This window comes from Mesoplodon bidens (assembly GCF_964165515.1).
Source record: "Mesoplodon bidens genome assembly, chromosome: 8".
Lineage (NCBI taxonomy): Eukaryota > Metazoa > Chordata > Mammalia > Artiodactyla > Ziphiidae > Mesoplodon > Mesoplodon bidens.
This window is the reverse complement of record NC_138165.1, coordinates 36,533,295-36,554,702: the sequence shown is the minus strand read 5'-3', so window position 1 is coordinate 36,554,702 and position 21,408 is coordinate 36,533,295. Positions and strand designations below refer to the sequence as shown.

At 32.7% G+C, this 21,408-nt stretch overlaps 1 protein-coding gene across 8 annotated transcripts in view; it reads left to right on the top strand.

Moving 5' to 3' along the window:
• Positions 1–21,408, top strand: part of SLC4A10 (solute carrier family 4 member 10) — a gene marked incomplete at both ends in the record, with an annotated part of 311,945 nt that overhangs the window by 176,180 nt on the left and 114,357 nt on the right. For 3 of the 8 annotated variants that reach the window (XM_081241985.1, XM_081241984.1, XM_081241983.1), the window contains 4 exons: positions 949–1,109; positions 7,784–7,972; positions 17,901–17,992; positions 18,980–19,069. In XM_081241985.1, coding sequence (XP_081098111.1) covers positions 949–1,109; positions 7,784–7,972; positions 17,901–17,992; positions 18,980–19,069 — 532 coding nt within the window. The remainder of the gene's footprint in view (positions 1–948; positions 1,110–7,783; positions 7,973–17,900; positions 17,993–18,979; positions 19,070–21,408) is intronic. The other 5 variants (XM_081241987.1, XM_081241986.1, XM_081241989.1 and 2 more) reach the window with 3 other exon arrangements.

The window sequence follows — 21,408 nt, the reverse complement described above, 5'->3', positions numbered from 1 at the left end:
GCAGTGGTCTCCCATTTGGCACCGTGTTATCAAGGTTCTTCTATTCTCTGGCCCTGGCAGGAACACTCAGGGAATGGGGGCTGAGCTCAGTTCTCATAGATTTAGTCCCTAGGAAGTGACTACAATCACTAGATTTCATTCAAACAGGCCTAATAAGTACTTTTCCTACAGAATAGTCCCCCAATTATACTAGCTTTCCTAAAAATCAAAGGGCAAAGTTGTCAAGAGATTCAAATATTGTTTTAAGACCTCCCACTAAAAGAAAAATGAGTAGTATTTCATTTTCTTTTGCATTTTTTCAACCACCGTTATCTTTCCATGAAGTATACTCTCTTTATTAGTTCTACAACAGATTCCCTGTGACCACTGACTAAACATTTATATTGATATATTTTTTCAGTGCTAGAAAGATTAATTTAAAAAACTGAGTTTTTGTTTGTTTTAAACATATCTTTCAATGACAGAAAGAATGTTTGTTAAATGGAATTAAAATGAAATAAACCAGATGACTTGGGCTGGGTTTTACTTACTTCTGAAATCCTTGAAACCAAGAAGTAATGTGAATAGCTTTATACTTCTACCTTTTATTGTTGGAATAAAGGTTCATTCACCTACAATGTAATATTCAATGCGCTGATAATAATATTTATTTGTAACTTGGGAAAAATTCAAAATTAGGTTATTTAATGCCTGAAGGGAGATCTCTTAAAGTGAATGCAATGCATGTTTTATGGAAATATTTGTGCCATAAATATCAGTGTCTTTATGGTAGTAAAATCATTTGTTTTATGCTTATGGCTAAAATTCACCCCCCTTTCTTTTTTTTTAAATCTTGGAATGACCCTCTTTTAATGTGCTTTGTTTTAAGAATAATTTTATAGCAGGGTAATGGTTAAATAAAATCATGCTACAAATTTAAAAAAATTATAATAATATTTATTTGTATAGGTGGTTGAAGTTTGAAGAAGATGTGGAAGATGGAGGGGAAAGGTGGAGCAAGCCTTATGTGGCTACTCTTTCACTGCACAGCTTGTTTGAGTTGAGAAGTTGTATTCTGAATGGAACTGTGTTACTGGACATGCATGCCAACACTTTAGAAGAAATTGCAGGTACATCCTTTTTCTCCTTAGTCTATTTCACACTTATGGGTACAGCTGATTTTTGTAATTCCCTTTTTCTTATAATTCTATACACGTGTGACTTTTAGGAAATTAATTCTCATGATCAGTGTATGAGACCTCAAAAATAACTTTGTTTTACCACCTCATTTAAGATAAAAGAAGTTGAAGCTCAAAGAAATATGGTCTAACATGCCAGTGGCAAGTCTAGAACAAGACTCTATATACCTTGGTTTCCATTTGGCATATATCGTTTTTTACCATCATATGTAATTAGACTGTCACCATTAGAAAATTGAAGGAAAAATCCATAAAGCTAGAGATTGATTTTTTTCAATACTCAAATACATGAAATAGCCAAATGAAAAAGTTTCAGTAATTAGGAAAAATGTTAGCTTAGAATAGAACAGAAAGGTATGGCCATTTATTTTAAACTGAATTAAAAATCTTGAATTCCAGAGGAAGCCAAGTGATGCAGTTTAGATTAGTTTATAATTGAAACTATGGCTTGCATCTGGGATGAATGATTTGTACTAGAAGTCTATTATGGCTATATCACACAAGCAGTTATATTTAGGAAGCATCTTACTGTTACTCTGCAAATAAGAGCAGAGAACTCCTATATCTTTTCAGCTGGAAGACAAACATTTTAGTAAAAACAAAATAATACAAAAAAACACAGAAATTAATTTTGAAAGAGTATAAATGAAATGGTTAACGGAGGTTTTTAAAAATAAAAACAAAGCTAGGACTCAGGCAGTTTTAAAAATTCCTAGTTCAGAAAAAAATAAAAGCAGTTCCATGTGGAATTTATTTGTGGAGTAGAAAGACTTCAGAGAAACTTCACTGTCTTAATTATATTGTAGAGATGGGAAAAAACCCCAAAACACTCTGTGTGTTTTTGGATCACATAAATGAGAAAATATTGTATTAGAAAAATAATGTATCTAATTTAATCTTCAGAATAACCTCATAAAGTAAGTGCATTCCCATATTTCAATAAGAAAATAGAAATTCTGAAACTTTCATGGTTCAAGTTCCATTTAAGGGCCTCTGACTTTAAGCTCCATGTTCCTTCTATTACACTACAACTACTGTCTGAAGAAAGAGATGGCTTGAAATGGTTGTTGTTAATTCCTTTAAAATTATTTATTTGGTTGTTGGTGCTGATAGGCATACATACATTGCAATATGTGTGAAAAAAAAGTAAGCATGGAGAGAAATTTTGGCTCACAATATTAAGCACAAACACAAATACACACACACAAAAAAACAGGAAAGATGAGCTTTCCTCCCCTCAGTTTCATACAACACCTATAAAGAGATTACACTTTAAAATACAGAACTAGAGCCTAAACGACGATATAAAGTTAAATCCAGTATACTTTTTGGAAGAACACAGGATACAGTAACAGGTCACACTAAATCAAGACTTAAAGAAATGACTAACATGGAAATTAGCAAACTTCCTGAGAACGCTGGTATAGTAGCCATCAAATTCAATTTCCTATCTTTACATTATGGGGTATTGCTGATACCCAATAAAAATTTTTATGTTTTAATTATGAATGAAATGGCTGGGTTTTTCCTAGTACTTTGCAGTTTAGGAAGCTCTTTTTAGTAATTCTACAACTATCTTTTTGATATTCAAAACAAACTTGGGGCTTAGTATTATTATTGTTATCCTTCATAAATAAAGTGACTCAAGGTTAAAGGTCTTGCCCAAAATAAGGAGTTTATTTCTGCTACTTATGTCAGTGATGGCATTACCTTTGAAAGTGGATTAATTCAAATGAGTTTTGGAATGGCTGTATGTAATGAAGCTGTCAAATTCCTCAACCAGGCAAAATTAGCCTCAGAAAATTCTCTTCATAGTTTTACCAGGCTTTAAATTTCTTAAAACATGTAATTTCTAATGCTTTCTTTAGGAATTTATTTCTACCAGGAAATATTCTCCTGTTATAATTTGACTAAAACTCTGTTGTTTACCACCTTAGCTTGGTTTTGTTGTCTAAACTTATACTTCCTTTCCCTAAACCTGCCCTCTTCCCCAAGCTCAACTCTGTAGAATATGTAAAGGTTGTTACATTTTCTAAGTCTATTCTTACAAATGAAAGTAGTTCAGTGGAAGTCTCAATATCCCAAATAGGTTTTTAGTATTCTTTCTTCTCTTCTAATTAGTCTGTATTTTTCGGCCTCCAAAGTAGACCAACTTTTTTAATGTCCCATTTTCAGTGTACAACAGTATAAACTGCCATTCAGAAAAGGTCAGTAGTTTAGAGTTAACACCATGTAGAAAAATAGGATTACAAGTACCTGTGTTGATCGTTGTTTCCTTAGGTTCCTTTTCAATCATTAATGAGAAGAGATTCTCTCTCTTTGAGTAATTTTAATCTGGTGTATTTAATCCAAAAGTATTTATTTCTGCCCTCAATAAAATCTCATTAATACATTTTCTCTGATAGCTTGTAATTATTTTTATTGTTTACTTATTGATAGCTGTGTAGTAAATGTTTTAGCTGTGTAGTAAATGTTTTACATTTTGAAGACTTCTAACTTTGTATTTTCACATCCATTACTAAATTTTATTATCACAGAAACCTTATGAGGTAGGGAGGAGACTATTTCCTCCATTTTATAAACAGATAAAAAAAAAGTGATACATTACAGTAACACTTGCAGAAATGGGAATAATTTCTTTTGATTAATCTATAATCATAAATTTTGTTTTATTCTATTTCATGATAACTTGGGACCATAGTGATTAACTTTAAGATTTGGAACTTTTTCTTCACCTCTTATTTATCATACTTTTCTATATGTTAGGCAGTTGCTAATGTATTAGTCACTAGTTTCTGTTTTGCAAAAGCTAGATATAATAGTTTATCTTTAAGGGCTCTAAGCCCTAGTACTTTGCAAATGCACAGGCTCTGCATCTTAATGTTTTCTAGACATTTCCTAGTAGAGGAATATGACCCAGATATTGTTTTAGAATGGTCAAGGATTTTTATATCAATGTTCTGATATGTTTTTAATCGACTCTTAAATAATTCTTTAAAGAGATTTTTGTAGACTTAGCAGGAGAAAATCCCATTTGTATCTGGCAGGTCTGTCAAGAATTTCTGGTGTAATTAAAGTAGGATTTTCTTTTGGATAAAGTTAATTTAAAAGTGTCTATTTCCCAATGCTTTAAGGAACTCAGAATAAATTTAAACTTCTTCCTTCAAAATATTACTTAACTCTTCAAATCCAAAATTCTCCAGATATATTTCCTTATCCTGATTTATTCTGATATGGAGGTTAATTGTATTAAAAATGCTTCTCAATTATATTCATATAAATTATAGGAAATTTTACGGTTTATGTTAATCTCTTTTAAATTCAGCACTGTAAAGATTAATAATGGAAATATTACCTCTGTAGTGTGTCTACTTTAACCTATTGCTGTCAATGAGGGTAAGATATTAAAACCAAACCAAAGTTAGTACCATGGACAGATTAACAATCATAGTTCTCAACTCATTAAAACAACTCTTGCTGTTTAAAATCTTTCATCAAAGGAAAAATCCATAGTTTGCTCCACTGAATATAATCTGCAGATTTGGGAGTATGTTAATAGCCATATATATATTTTTTTAATGCCTATGCTATTACCATTCTTGGTCTGGAAAGTAAGTTTTCTTATGGTAGTTTACATTTTTATTACATACACTCCTGTTAGTAGTGTCAACCAAACTGTAAAATTTAGAACCCCCTATTGCCCACTTCTCCCCCAGCATCTTTGAAGACAATGGATTTTTAAGACAAAGCAATTATATGATCATCTTTAAAGAGGCAGAGATTTATATAGAGTCTGTAAAATCTCATGGTCTCTAGAGGCTTTCATTCAATAGTCAAATGGATTGATCATGATAAAATAATTGCCTGATTAAGATGAAAAGTATTTTTCCACTTTCTGAGGTTTTTCTACACAAATGCTGCTAGTTTTCCTGGAGCCTGTTTAGTGCTAGAAGACTGTGACCGATTTATCCCTTTTCTTCTTGCTTCTTCTCTTATCATCCAGATCCTGGCATTGAGGTTTGGCAGGCTGGACTGTATTATTTAGGCATCATAGCCTGCTGAGATTGTTGGTCTTGACTCTGGGCCTAAAGCCATTATGGCCCATTATCCTTTCTTATGTTATCTCTGAAAAACTTTGAAGCTAGTGACTTATTTTTCATAGTGCTTAGGCCTGGAAAGATTGTGCTTTGATAAGAATGAAAAACTGTAACCATGTGCATGTTTTATTGCATGACTAATTTTTATTCTGATTAGAATATTGAACTGGGGATACATATCATGGTTTACAGATGAAACTGCTGTATGATGATATCCTTTTGGTGTCTGAATAATCTACTTTACAACTCCTATTATGAAGGATATAATGCATATTTTATATACATTTTTCCATCTTAGCAAGGTTGCAGTGTAAAGTCATGTATGTTGACAATTTATCATTTCCTTTAGTTCAAATTAATCCAAGGGTTTTATAACTACTGATCTCAAAAAAACTGAGATATAAGTTTAAATATTCTATACTATCATACATTTTCAGAACTGGAAGAGACTTTGGAAGTACTTATAGTGGACATTATGGCTGATTCCCAGACATGCATTCTACCTCTTTCCCTTGTAAACAGCCAAGTGATAGAACAAAGTTGGCAAATTATGCTCTATATGCAAATATGGCCACTGCCTGATTTTGTTAGGCATGTGAGCTAAGAATGGTTATTATATTTTATATGACTGAAAAATAATAAAAAGAGAATCAATATTTTGCAACATGAAAATTATATGAAATTCAAATTTTAGTATCCATAAAAAAGTTTTATTGAAACACAATTATGGTAATTTGTGTACGTGTTGTCTATGGCTACTTTCATGCTATAAAAATGGAGTTGAGTAGTTGTGACAGAGAGATTGTGACAGAGGCCTGCAAAGCCTAAAATATTTATTATCTGACCCATTACAGAAAAGGTTTGTCTACCTCTGGTTTAGGGAAATGACTCCACAGTGAAGGGCAGTTCTTGATTAGTCTAAGCCAACTGGGGATCCCATCTTCTTTGTCAGTGATTGGCTCAGCATAGACAGGACTATGTCAGTTGAGCTTAGAATTGTTCCTAGGTAGGGGGAAAAGGACTTTTCTTTTAAGAAAAAGTCATAAAAAGGCAAAGAATCTCTGATATGAACAAGATGTGTATCTCCTTGTTGCTGCTGGCAGCCACCTTATGACCATAAGGAAAATAGCCTGAGGTTAAAGCTCACACCTCGAGGAGGGGGAAGCTGACAAAATCACAGAGAAATGGAGTTAAATCCAACCTAACTTTGATTTTTCTCTTATGTAAGCCAGTGAAATTTATTGTTTTAGATAGTTTGATTTGGGTTTTCTGTTATTGATAAATCCAACTTTGCCTCTGCTTGATATACTATTATAAAATACAGATAAATGATTTAAAACCAGCAAAAAATTTAAACCATGAACCCATAACCTACTTAAAGGAAATTGGAAAGAAAATCTTGTACTGGGAAATATTTACTGAGGGCCTCAATATTCCAATCAGTGCATTAGGTGCCTTATGTCCTGGCAACAATGCTCTTATGAGATAGCTATTACCTCTGTCTTAGAAATAAGGACACTGCGACTATTCAACTTTACAAGGCCACACAGCTGGAATGTGGGACAGTGATCCAAGTCTGTTTCCCCAGTCATTTCCTTTTCACACTGAAGGAAAACATTGTTTGGAAAGGAGGATTCTGCTAATTTTCAAATCTTCAGTGTACTCAGTGGGGCAGCGGGAGGCAATGCATTGTAATCTGCTTTACATAAGGATTTAGCACCTCAGAAAATAAAATAGAGTTAATATTTGATCATATGAAAGCAGATTAATTACATTGAGGTTTATTGAGGTGATCTTTGTATTACCAAGAACTCACCTACTCATTTTATATGCATTTCTGACACACATGGTAAATATCAATCTGCTTAGTTATAGCCTTCTGAAATCTCACCTTTTATTCTTTATTTTATGGGTATAGAAGGTTTTCTAAAATATAAACACATTATCAAGGAAGGTTTGAGAGGACTGACTTTATATTAATGTGAAAGAATTGTTTACTCTCCAAATGCAACCAGCTAGGTAGTTGCCTAAGCCACCTTGCATCAGATTTTAACCGATGGACTTAAGGAAGAAACATGGAAATTATTCTCTACTAGAAAAAGGGAGGAAAACCATATTAAAATATATGTATGAGACTTTTTAATTTTAAACATTCTAATTATATTTATATTACTCCTGATACTATTCCCTCTCGTCAGTGTGAATAATGGAGAACATAAAGCACTTTGTTCTCGATACAACTATTCCAGTTTGAAAAATAAAACTCCATAACATCATTACATATTTAAAAATGAATGGTTTATTTCCCCAAATCTTTCTTGTGTAGCATTTCTACAAAGAAAGACAAACTTCTGTTTCTAAGACCATAATTAGAGATTTTTTAAAGGAATTCATTCCTATTTTAAGAGGAATAATATTATCTAGGGTATGCATATTTGGACTCAGTGGTTCACTGCTGGAACATTACAGGAAAGCTGTGCTCATTTTCTTTCTGCCTTCACTCTTCAGATATGGTCCTTGATCAACAAGTGAGCTCAGGTCAGCTCAATGATGATGTACGCCACAGGGTCCATGAGGCACTGATGAAACAGCATCACCACCAGAATCAGAAAAAACTCACCAATAGGATTCCCATTGTTCGTTCCTTTGCTGATATTGGCAAGAAACAATCAGAACCAAATTCCATGGATAAAAATGGTAAATATTTCTTTATGGTACTCTTATCGTTTATTATAGTTGTCTGAAATATCAAAGTCCTTTAAAATATGTCTTACTTGAAAATGATCTATTGAAATTCAGATTGTTGTGGTAGAATTGTTTCTTTTCATATTCATGTATTGTTTTATTATCAGGCATCAAATTGTAGAAATTTTATTAACAAAGATTTAAAGTTTCCTGAAAGGCTCATGAAAGAAAGCAAAGGAAATTTTATCTAATAAGAAGTTATACACTCAAATGTAGCAAACATAAACTGAGTGTCAAATGCATCACAAATAAGGCTCTAGTCTTTGTCTCATAGCTTGAGAATGTAATGCAATGCTTTGACGTAAGGTCTTTTAGTTAAAATGAATAATGATCAACATTTAGTGACTGTGGTAAAAAAGATATTGGCTTCATGTTGCTCATGGTCAACAAATCCCTTTCTAGATTACAGCTGAAAAGAGCAGCTAGTGCATTACTTGTGTCTCTACATATATTAAGCCTGATTTCTAGTTCATGGGCTCATTGCTCTTTGCAGTACTACATCATCAATGTCCATGGAGCCACCACACTTACCATCTTGGCTCACCAACATAGATGAGCCATAATGGTTGATAGTAAACAACCATTGATAGGAATTGACAGAAAACAACCATTGTTTTCTAGCAGTCATTCATGACTTACTTCTTGGCAATCATGAAGCAAAAACAGTGTTTCTGATTGTTTTATCCTTTCTTCTGTATTTTGTTCTCTCTTTGCATCCAGTTGACCCTTCATCTTTTACATTAAGGAAGTTGCTTAGAAATCTCTTATCATTCATCCTTTCCATCAGTCTTGTGAAGGAAAATGAAGTTATCATGAGGATGATATGAATTGGTTAAACTTCCACTAGCTATAAAAGTTCCCAGTTTTAAAAGATACAAATTAATGAAAAGTAATTTCAAATGTTTTACTAGAAAGACTCCGATTTCCACAAATAGACTAAGCATGTGTATTGACAGCGTGGACTTTATGTAATTTCAGTCCTATTTTCAAAAGCTTCAGAGATGCTTTATATACAAATGCATGAAAATGAGGTTTTTTTCAGATTCTGCTTTATATGGGAATTTTTACCAGTTTTCATACTACTGAATCAAATATACACAAGTAGAAGAAATACTTTAATAAATCAATAAAGATTGTTAGATGTACTGTTGTCTCAGAACATAGAACTAGTTCTAAATGGCAAAATAATTTTTGAAATACTCATTTGATTTTTTAAAAAACCCTTCAATGACTGAATGTGTAAATCATTGTTATATTGAAGACTCTGTAGTTGTGCATATATTAAGTTCAATAAAAGTGTTATGAGTGCTTTATGGTATATACCAACTTGTATTTGTAGATCCCACGGATATTTTGAGGATTTATAACTTGCTTTGAATTACATCATATATTTAAAATATATTCATATTCTAAATCACAATTTGCTTTAAAATATGTTATATATGAAAATGATAAAATGAAGCTTTTATTTTCTGAAACTTATTATAAATATAGTACTTTTATTATGCTTACAATACTAGCATTTATTTGATATGATGATATTAAGAAAACAGATTAAGATATTTACTGATTTTTACTATGGACTTATGTCTATGTGATTCTAAAGACTTTATTAAAATATTCTCATTAACTAAATCTCTATGAATGCAAGCACATTTTATAAAAATAAACTTCTGCCTTTATTTCATTACCTTTACTGGAAATCAGACCATAAAATATATGTCTATGAGAATGTTATGTGTTTATTCAAAGAAGCAAGGATTTTCGGTTGTGAACTAGCTGTATATCTCAAATTTCACTGGGGATAACGTTTACTATCAAATGATTTTATTGCATTATGTTTTTGGAGGGAAGAGGGTACTGAATTCACTGGATGAATTATTTTTTGTAATGTCATATAGGCCTGGACACACTGCTTGTTACAGCTCTAAACTTTCATTAAACATAAGAAGAGGTGACAGAATTATAGCTTTAAATCGTAAAGTCCACATATAGATACAGAGTTTTTCTTTTTTTTTAAATTTATTTATTTAATTTATTTTTGGCTGCACTGGGTCTTCGTTGCTGCGCGTGGGCTTTCTCTAGTTGTGGTGTGTGGGGGCTACTCTTCCTTGTGGTGCACGTGCTTCTCATTGCGGTGGCTTCTCCTGTTGCAGAACACGGGCTCTAGGCGCGCGGGCCTCAGTAGTCGTGGCATGGGGCTCAGTAGTTGTGGCTTGCGGGCTCTAGAGCACAGGCTCAGTAGTTTTGGTGCATGGGCTTAGCTGCTCCACAGCATGTGGGATCTTCCCAGACCAGGGATTGAACCCGTGTACCCTGCATTGGCAGGCAGATTCTTAACCACTGCACTACCAGGGAAGTCCCCAGAGTTTTTCTGAGAGCCTACTTTTTGTCTTATTCAGGCAATTGCTTAGTTTTTCTGAAAACTAGAATATGAGTAGTTCTGAAGTGATTCTGTCACCATCTGTACAATCAGCCTTTATCTGAACACATACAGATCCTTTTGAGGCATACATTAGGGTAATAAAAACTTGGAAACATTTCTAATAAGAATCATATATCCAATTAAGTATTGTTGTAGAGTATGCTGTCAGAAGTGGTTTCCTAAGCCTAGGCTTATAACACCTCCTTGTGACTCTGTTTTGCTTCCTCACACGCTTTGCATAATTATGTGTGTTAAGAATTCTGAAAATGTAAATAGACTTCACCAATTTAGAAATAAATCTCCTATCCAGAAGTGAAAAGAAGTGTGAAAGACGTTTATTACTAAGGTTCTCAATATACTTATGAACTCTACCAACTGATAAACTCTAGATAAACAAACAAATCAAAATTCATAGCTGTAAATATAGATTTGACATTCTGCTTCAAAATATGCAGTAGAGATTTAATTTTTTTGTGCAGTAGTACAGACAGATACAGAAGAATTTCAATACATCAAAAATGGGAAAAATAATATTCTCATTATTAAAAAAAAAACTCTTCAGTAGAGTATATCAGGCAAAAACTGACCTGTTTTTAAAATTAAGATTATAGGCTAGGAATTAAATAGAGTGAGTATCTTCTAGAGACTCGAAAACAGAAAACATTTTCCTTGCCAAGCATAAGGATGGAAATAAGCCCCCTCTTGTTTAATATACCTTTTACTTTAGAAATGAAACAATTGAAATTCCCTCAGAAAACAAACTGATGCTTATATACAGAACTCTAAAAGAGTCATATAGAATAAAGTTTCTACTTCCTTAGTTGACCTGTTCCTTGAACATGCTACCTTGGTAGTAGTCCCAAGGGTTAAACATTCAGATATTTCAATCTGAAGACCAAATGGGGTTCTTTCCCATTTTATAGATTAGATTTACAAGATAGTGATTTTCTTGCTTCTCTCCTCCATCTGCACTATTTTGTTCATTACATTTTTAGTGATTTGTGATAATTTGTCAATCACTCCTCCAAATATACTAGCTTAACTATTTTGTATAATTTTTTTCTTGGTGTACTGCACATTCTCTTAAGGGCTAAGATGCCGGGTGCTATGGATTCACCAGGCATTTTTAATGCCACCATGCTGTGTTTAACTTTCATGTTTCATTAAGCATCAAAACTGTGAGAATTAAGTGTCTGATTCTGATGTTTTAATAAAAAGTGATAGCTACATTTGGCAAAGCAACAGAAAAAAAATAATAGAAAAATCATATCTTCTTTAACATTAGAACTCTGAAAAGGATGTTGTGGAAACTACTTAAATATATCAAGAATATTTGAATAATTTCTTGAAACTAGAAGGACTTTCTAAAATAAAAATAAGACTTTTGTTTTTAATGATCTAGAAAGCAAAATATACCAGTATTTGTATTCATCATTTAGGTCATACATTCAATTGTATTTGAGACTTTGGCTTACAAGTCTACTCTAAAATATTATTATACTTTTGATAACCTTTACACTAAAAAAAATAACCTAAGACTCAGTTTCCTTAGGTGTAGGGTGTCTTCATTCCACTGTTTCCTTTACTAATAATTCTAACTCTATTTCTTTTCCTTCACATATCTTTTCTCTAACCTATTCTGAGTACTTTCCAGTTGTCCCTTTTATTTAGGATCTTCAGAGGAGTTACAGAGCAGGTCTCTGACTTACTTTCAAAACTATAGGTTACTGGAGAACATTTAGATTTGGAAGGATGGGATGACTTGACTCTTTAGGCCTGCATAGATTTTAACCCTTAAAGCAATGTACACTTCTGTATTGTGAATGATTTTTATTTATGGCTTTTGAAAATCAGTTTTATGGCTTAATAATTGCGTCTTTTTACATATGCGGTACATTTTTATTTTCAGATGTACAATGTTTTATGTGTGTTTAGATATTTATATCCTGTCTTATTTTTTAAATGCTCTGGTCTCATAAATAAGATATCAAGAGTTTAAAAAGTATTCCTTATAATGTTTTATCTTGAAGAAAAAAAGTTCAAATAATAATTCTTAGAATTACTTGAAAGAAAACATTTTAAAACTCATGTAGATGATAGAATTAAACATTATATAATAAAGGTGTTTTCCATTGTTCCAAAAAAAAATCAGGATGACATTGTTGACACAGCTGGTGGGTCTGTTGAGAGACTGTATTGTTGCTACTGAGTTTTGGAATCTCAAGACTAAGTCATAACAGCAAAAATATTTCTAGTATGATGTGTTTAAATTTGTTATTTCTTATCTTACATTAATTATTTTCAGGCATACCAGTTTTTCTCCAACTTTAATTGTGTGCATACTTCCATGTTTTTGAAGTATAGCTGACCTAATCAACATTTTCTAAATATTTAGCCTTTCTTTCTTCTTGTTTCCTATTCCCATGAATAAATGTATTGTTACACATGTATGTAACTTTGTCATTCATTTTTATATTTCTTTATTTTGCTCTGTCTTGTGTCTGTCTCTAACAGGCTCATCTCATCTCTGTACCTCCCTCATCTCCTACCCTTTGGGTACTCTAAATGCGTTGAAGGTTTCTGAGGTAGTGTAAACCAGCTTGGTCTTTAGGTTAATAGTAATGTAGCTCCATGTCTTCATCCCAGTTTCCTTCTATTACACATGATTTTCAGTGGATTAAGCAGTAGCAAATACTGATATACTTCAGTGGTATCTTATTCTCCTATTGATTTGAATTTGGCTAAATAGAAATTTAAAAGCTGCTGTTTTATAATACTTATATATGTAATTTATTTAAAGAGGAAGAAAACTATAAATAAGGACTTGAACTAATGTAATTTTAATACATTTTTGAGAACATATTTATGGTTGTCTTTCAGTACTGAGATGCTTTAACGATACTGACACTACTTAAAGTAGAAAAAAGTAATTCTGACATAGTCTCATGCTCTCCCCACAACTTTATGATGAGGGAAATGACTCTGCCAGTTTCACAGTGGACTCGGTGAAAAATTTTTTGTGTAACAAGCTGAAAAGCAGAGCTTCCATTTTCTAGTTAGAGGTTGCTTGAATTACTCTCAGTTTTCTCCTGTGCTTGCCCAAATCTTTTATGATTTGCCTTGGAAAAGTACATGGCCTATAATAACTTTTTTTCTAACTTATATATGATTCCTACATGGAGGTCCAGAGGAAAAAATGAATTCATGACTCAAAGGAAAATTAACTCAAGCAGTTGCTGATATGAATACTATATAATATGCACTTTAATTGATAAGATGTATAACAAATATTGGAATTTTGGATTTAAGATGATAAACTCTTTGAGTTTAAAAGGTTGGAAAAATTAAAATATATGGTAAATATATAAGGATGATGTTAGGTTTCTCAAATGTTTACATTCAAATAGTCATGAACACGTCTCAATTAATAATAGTGTCCAATTTTCATTAGCTTTTGAATAATTTACCCTGAATATAATAAAGCTTTAAGTTAATAAATGTCTCTTTTTGGATAATCATCTTAATGTCTCACAGTTATTTAGATATTAACAGATGTGATTAAAAATTGCAATGACATTTACTTATAGAATATATTAGTATGGACAGTGATGAGTAGGCATAGTGAAGGTAATATAAAGAAATAGGCAAAAATATGTATGTTCAAAAGCATTGTGGCATATTGATTAGAAAAATTATCATAAAAAATAGCATTCATAAAACTTCCACATATATATGGGAATTCTAAATCCTAACTTTATACTATTTTGTCCTGGAGAGGGGAAAATCCTAGCAAATTCTTTGTTATCCTTTTAAGACACATATTCACTTTCTGGCTGAATGTAAAGTCCTGTACCTGAAAATTGTCTTCTATGAACTAGTATTGTTTTAGATATCAATGAGAAAATAAGAGATGCCCTTTCAAATCCTAAATTTACTGATTCTTCTTATGTAATAGTATTTGAGTTAATGAAAGTCATTTAGAAATCTAAGCCCGTCACCTTCTTCTGAAAGGCAGTGATAACTGGACTAAACTAAAGAAATCAGTGTTTAGACAGAAAAAGATTATAGTTGATAACAGAATTATAAAAAATATTTAATTAATGAAATTTCCAATTGTTAGACTATAATTCATGCACAGGCTTTAGATGGATAGGTAGGTAGGTAGGTAGATGGAGCAAATAAAATTTTAAGCTTTGTTTAAAGGCTTCAAGTTATTCAAAATAACCCAAACCGAACCTCTCAGTTTAATTTTTAAATAATAATACCTATGCATTTTTCAGGTTTTCAGTTACTGCCTTGGAAGTATACACATTTAATATGTGTTGTTTCATTTTAACAAATTAACATACGCATTGAGAAATAAGATTTGGAGTACTGGGCTTCCCTGGTGGCGCAGTGGTTGAGAGTCCACCTGCCGATGCGGGGGACGCGGGTTCGTGCCCCGGTCCGGGAAGATCCCACATGCCGCGGAGCGGCTGGGCCTGTGAGCCATGGCCGCTGAGCCTGCGCGCCCGGAGCCTGTGCTCCGCAACGGGAGAGGCCACAACAGTGAGAGGCCCAATTAGCTAAAAAAAACCCAAAAAAACAAAAAAAAAGATTTGGAGTACTTTTTAAACTTTGATGAGATTAAATGTATTTAACTACTAATATTTACTAATATTTAACTATTATCTCTGAAATATAAGAGATACCAAACTTGTGGTTTATATTCCTATGTCATAGGCTGGTAGTTTTTACGCTTTTTTCCTGCATTAGCATACATTCTATGCACATACCTAGAATCTAGAGCTAGCAAGGAAATTTCTGTCATCTCGTATATCTCCTGCTAGTTAAATACTCTCCATTAGGTCATTATCCATGTCACTTAAAATAGTCATAGAAAATATTTTTCAAATCCATTCCTGATTATCAACTTTATGAGGTAATATTTTGTAAAATTTTCAGAACAAGAATAGCATTGAACAATAAATCTCAAATATATTAATACTTACAAGAGGAAATACAAGTGCCAATGTTTTAAACATATTTCATGAGCTGAAGGTAATTTATGAAATATTCTGCTTTTAAAGTATATATGTGAAAACATAGGCTATCCAATTTCTTCAAATCTTAAGTTACAGCATATTTTCTATCCAATGAAATCTCTTCAAAGTTGATGAGTTTGTACTGGGTTGACTATTTTTGTATGTTTGCTGATTGAGTTAAATAATTGTTCTTCCATGTAGTTTTATATCACTTGAAATAAGTTATTATAAGAAAGCAGATATATGTTTACTTAATTTAACCATGCCTTGAATTTCACTGTTCAATTTTACAGAACATTCAGTAAATTTAGGTTTAAATATATCTAATGTTCTAACTCATGAAAATATGGAGAAATGATGTGAAACTGGTGATTGAAGACATCTGTTAGTAGCACAAATGCACTATGTAAAAGGTTTTTTTTAAACTACAGTTATTATTTTGAGAATGATCAATTAAATGGCTGCTAATGAACAGTTCACAGTCGTAGCTGCACGCTGCAGTTAGAAATGGGAGAATGCAAATAACTGGTGCAGCTTAAGTCTGTCCCTTCTCTAAAGTTAATATATTTTTTGGAAATTCGCTGTAATCAGAATTTGTGTTGCAATTATACTCCAATAAAGATGTTAAAAAATTGTAACTTTTATATACTTATAAAATTATACTTTATATTGATAGATGTGTCACTTTAGAAATTGTTTAGGATTGTATTACTCTCAGATGTTTATGTTCTAAATCTATGTCATTTATAGAAGTGCTGTATCATGTAGGGTCAATGATTAATTCTACTGAACTGAACTCCCTCTCATAGTCTAAGGTAAGACACCTCCCCTATAGGTCACAAAAGAGCAGAATATCCTAAAAAAAAAAAAAAAAAAATTGTGTACATGGTTTAAGGTGAATTTGCTTGTAAAATCATTTGAAAAATCTTCACCAAATGTATTACTTTACTTTGTTTAGTGAAAGCAATGAAATATTTAAATTTTAGAAGAATCTTAAGCCCATTACTCTCTGGCAATATAACAATTTTAAACCATAAAAAAATTTTACCTATTAATAAATGACCCCTGCCTGAGAGTCTTAATAGTTCAAAAAACCAAATTATAGTAATATTTGAAAGTAAATTATCAGTGTTTTAAGTCACACTTAAATTCTAGTTAACAAAGAATAAGTGGATTTCAAGAGAATTTAAAGAATTTAAAGAAGAGGTATTTGTATATACACTAGCAGTTTAGAGAAATTCAGTAATTAGAGAAGATGAAACTAAAGGTAAACTTGGAATAAAGTTGGGATTTAGGCAGGTAGAGGGAAGAGCTAGGCAGAGAGAAGAGAAAATATTCCCATCTAAGACAGATGAGAATAAGAGCAGTATTTTTGAGTCACTGAGTTATGGTTATAAAATATGGTCAAGGCTTCAAAGCTGGGTTGTCATTACTTGTATCACAGTAAAAGTAACAAGTGAGGTTGGAGAGAGGTTAGGGAAAAGAGAGATACATGTGAAGTTAAGCAAGCATCGTTAATTTTTATAATTTAATTGCTAAATATGGACAGATTTCATATAAGTTGTGATTGAAAAGACTGTTTCATATTTAGTGAATAATGGCATGTAATTACCCTTGGTTAGCTGTTGTCACATTCTCAGCTCTACTGTCCACTTAACTAATATCATAATCTTTCTTATAATGGGGAAAAGACTACAAAATAATTAAGTTGCTGGTTAGTGCTAATGGAAAACAAATACAATTCAAATTTATTGATCTCTTGTCATGCAGACCAATATCAGTATGCTTACACAATTGAATAGTGAGAAGCATAATATCATATTCACAGTATTCATAGTGTGTGAGGTAAAGGTATTTCTAACTGAACCTCTCATATAGAAATCTCTAAAAGTTGTTGTCAAAGAATTTTTTCTCTTTGGTTTGTTTTTTCAGATGCAGTAGAAGCTATAAATATGCTATGTACTTTTCACATAAATATTCAGCCTTTAAAAAACAACATTACATTTAAAATTCTCCAGTCTGAGCTTAAATCATAAGAGATGTCTATCTTGTCATATATACATATATGCATATACATATACATATACATATACATCCCAATAGTTTTGGATAAAATTTAGAAATCACTGATGTTTCAAAACCATGATTAGATTAAAATCTTTTTGTAGATGTTCTTTCTTCATAAAGAATAACTATTGAGTTATAGAGTCTTAATCTGAGAATTAGTTTACATTTTCTTGACTGAATTCTCCCGTTTCTATCTGTAACTGATAAATAAGAATATTTATATTTATATATATCTATTTATATTGACCCTTCATGCTTACTTCATTAAGAAACCTATGTTGGTTTAGTTTAATTCATATTTCACTCAGTATGTCTAGAATTATGTAAGTAATTGTTTGTATTCTGTAATAACAATCTCTTTTAGCAGGTCAGGTTGTTTCTCCTCAGTCGGCTCCAGCCTGTGTTGAGAATAAGAATGATGTGAGCAGGGAAAACAGCACTGTTGACTTCAGCAAGGTAAGCTTTTCTCCCTTTCATTTAAGGAAGCCTCTGAGTTATTACTAGAAATTATCAACCATTTTAAGAGGTGTTGACACAATTTTTTTTGCATGCACATTTGTTTTGTTTCTTATCCAAAGCTTGATATTGTTACAGATAATGTTAGCATTTAAGTTCACGTGTAATGTTCTGCCTATTCACAAAACCAAACGTTTAAGTTTTATGCATAGTCTTCAGGTTTCAGCCACTTGGTGTGATGCATCTCTTCCAGTAAAAAGGATAACTGAACTTCACAGAGAATTTAACAGAAATTTATTGTTTAAAATTTTTGCTAGGTTTTTTTTTTTCGAAATAATTTTTCCTCTATTTGTGGAAAAGCAAATCACACAACTTAAGGCTTCACTGTCGTGATTCAGAGAAAAGCATTAGTGTTAAGAAACACTAGAACATAGTAAGACTGAGCAGAGTTTTGAATAAAAACATAATAAAGACTGACTGTTGAGGGATCCATCTAATTGGAGACAATTCAGATGAAATCATTTATTTGAATGTATTCTACGAAAATAATGCATGTGAAAATAATGTGCTTTTCTCAGCAAATTCCTGACATCCTATATGTGCTATTGCATGCAGTGGCAAGCTAACACTTGATCAGGAAAGAAGAGTTTTAATATTGACCAAAAATAAAGAGAGTCAACACCTTTCTTTATCTGAGTGGCTGAAACAGTAATCACTCCGAGTAATTGGTTTTTCACAAGGTCCTTAGCACTCCCAAGGATTGTAACAGTGGGAGGAGGTGGGAATGGGAGGCAGTGTATAGGAAGTTGCCTGCATCAAGCTTCTGAAAAGATTAATAGCGATCAGCTCCTTGCTGCTGTTTCAGAATCCCTCTGCCAGTGCCAAAATGGTCTAGGTCCAGTCCTGTGCATGCTCTCCCTCTGGTGCCTGGTGGAGTCTCTGTGGGAGCATGGTGTACCAGCTTAAGTCTGTTAATTATGCGTGCAGGGGCTGGGAGGCCAACAAAAGGGGCATGCTAGTCCATGTGGGATGAAACAAAGGCATGAAAAAGGACCTCCACACCAGCAAGAGAGAGAGGTGAGGGCACACTCGGGCTCTGTTTCTACAGTGGTTCAAAGCTCATCTCACTGTATGGAGGCATGTGATTCAAATATTAAGCCTGTTCAAATGTATTCCATTTCCTCTCCAAAAAATATCTTTTTAAAGCATTACATCTTCATTCATCTGCAAGTTGGAATAAAATTGTTGCAAACTGCCATACATTTAATTTCTGATGTTCTTCATTTGAAATAGGATCTTGAAAGCAATGACATAAGAAGTTTCTTACTTATTTGTGCAGGCATTAACAGTATAACAAGGGCACAGTGAACATTCTCAAAAACAGTGATAATAAATCACATCCTTTCAAATAATTAGCTTTTACCTTTTTTAAAGGATATAACCCTTTGACACTGAATTTTATATCTCTATATCATTTTGCTTTTAGTTGTCTGACCTAGTTTTGCAGCCTTCAAAAATACTTCAATACATTTGAGAGAAAATGAATATAGCCAATTGGAGACTAGTCTTATTTTCAGGGCCCTTAGAACAATTTGAACTATAGAAGAATGAAAAATAGATTTTCTTTTTTTTAATCCTTTTCATTCTTATTGCATTTCAAATCACTGGACTGCTCCAGTTTTTAATGAGAAAGTTAAATTTCTACAGCCCTCTACACAGTGCCAACCATCTATATTTCTTAGTCTCCTGTCCATAGCATGGCACGTTGGAAAGAACATGCTTTTGAGAAAGAGCATGGGATCCTAACTCTAGCATTTGTAAGCTATCTAATCTTGGAGGAGTTCTCTGACTTCATCTTTCTCATTTGTAAAATAAGAATAATATCTATTTATAATTTGGGGGGGGGAAGATTAAGTGAGAAAATATAGAGAGAGAGCCTGGCAGAGTGTTGGGCTTATAGCAGGTGTTCAATAAAATGTGGCTACTATTATTATTGCTGTTGTTGTTGATATCAGTGGGAACAGCAGTGTCAGAAGTAAACACTAGACCAGGATTTAATACGTTTTGGCCCCCATTGGCTCTCCAGTGCCTTGAACAGTGTTTGGGATGTACATGTTGAAAGAATCCTATGAGGTTCAATATAATTTAAGCCTTCAGCTCTGGATTTTTTGGGGTTTTTTTTGAAAAACAAAGTAATACTTCTTACCTTGTAACCTGGAAGGACAGAGTAGTAGGATTTGGAAAGAACAAATGTAATGCATCATTATGGAAACAAACTTTAGTGCTAGATTTTGCAGGTACATGAGTTAAGGGTTTTTAGCCTAATGATTTCGGTTTGGTAGTAAATTTATCAAAGTGAATCTATCAGTTAGTCTACAGATTACTTTGTTTATTTAAATGTTTTAAGTTTTAATATGTAGATTCCAAACCCCAGTAGAATTTTGAGATGTTAAGGGAAAAAAGTCCTTTTTCATTTTATGTGACTTGATCCTGTGTTCTGTCTACATTCAAACTATATATTTTTAACCCTTCCAGTGGTTAGGCCCATCAAACTTATTCGTTTAAGGAATGTTTGAAAACATGATCTGAACTGTCAGGTTTTTTGATTCCTATAATGCTTTTGAAAAGCAGATGTGTTATGTTTTTAAACTGACAGGTAGAAGATGGCTATTTTATTATTTCCCAAATGTTGGCGATTACTTTTATTTCAAATGACTTAAAGAAACTTCCACATTATTTTCTGTGTAGAGAGAACTCTCTTCTGCATCAATCTTTAGTATGTGAAATATGAAGAGTTGCATTATTAAATCCTAGAATTGTAGGAAACCTTAGAAATCTCATTTAGAAAGTGAGAAAGCTGAATCCCAGATTAAGAGAGCTGCTCAAGATCACTGGTTGGTTAGTGTCACAGGACCATTTCTCCCCAGGGAATTTCTATTACTTTTCTTGTACTTTCTATAATGAGCTTAAGACTTAAGCTTTCTGCCTAAAGACCCATCTGTATTTCTTTCACATCTCAGCGTGTAGCTTGTCCAGACACTTCCAGTTCCACCATGATCTTCTGTCTAAACTTGTTCCCTAGAATATAATTGTTTCTCATCCACAACTTAAGTATCAAATAACCAGAATAAAGCATCTTTTCCTTCTTAGCATAAAGGTCTGGAGACCCCAGAAGCATGAGTATACATCCAGATCCATAAGAGTATAGCTTGATTTCTTCAAGATTCTGTTCAGAGGACCAGAAAAATTTCCTTATGTTTATTCCATATTTGAGTCCGCCTGAAGACTGTCTTAAGGCCGTAGGTCAACCTAATTCCTCAGAGCTGTTTTTGATACTTGTAGTTTTATAAAAGGTTAAACTGTGGTCCTTAAATGTGATCTTTTGTTATATTAAAAGTTAGGTTGCCAAATAAGGT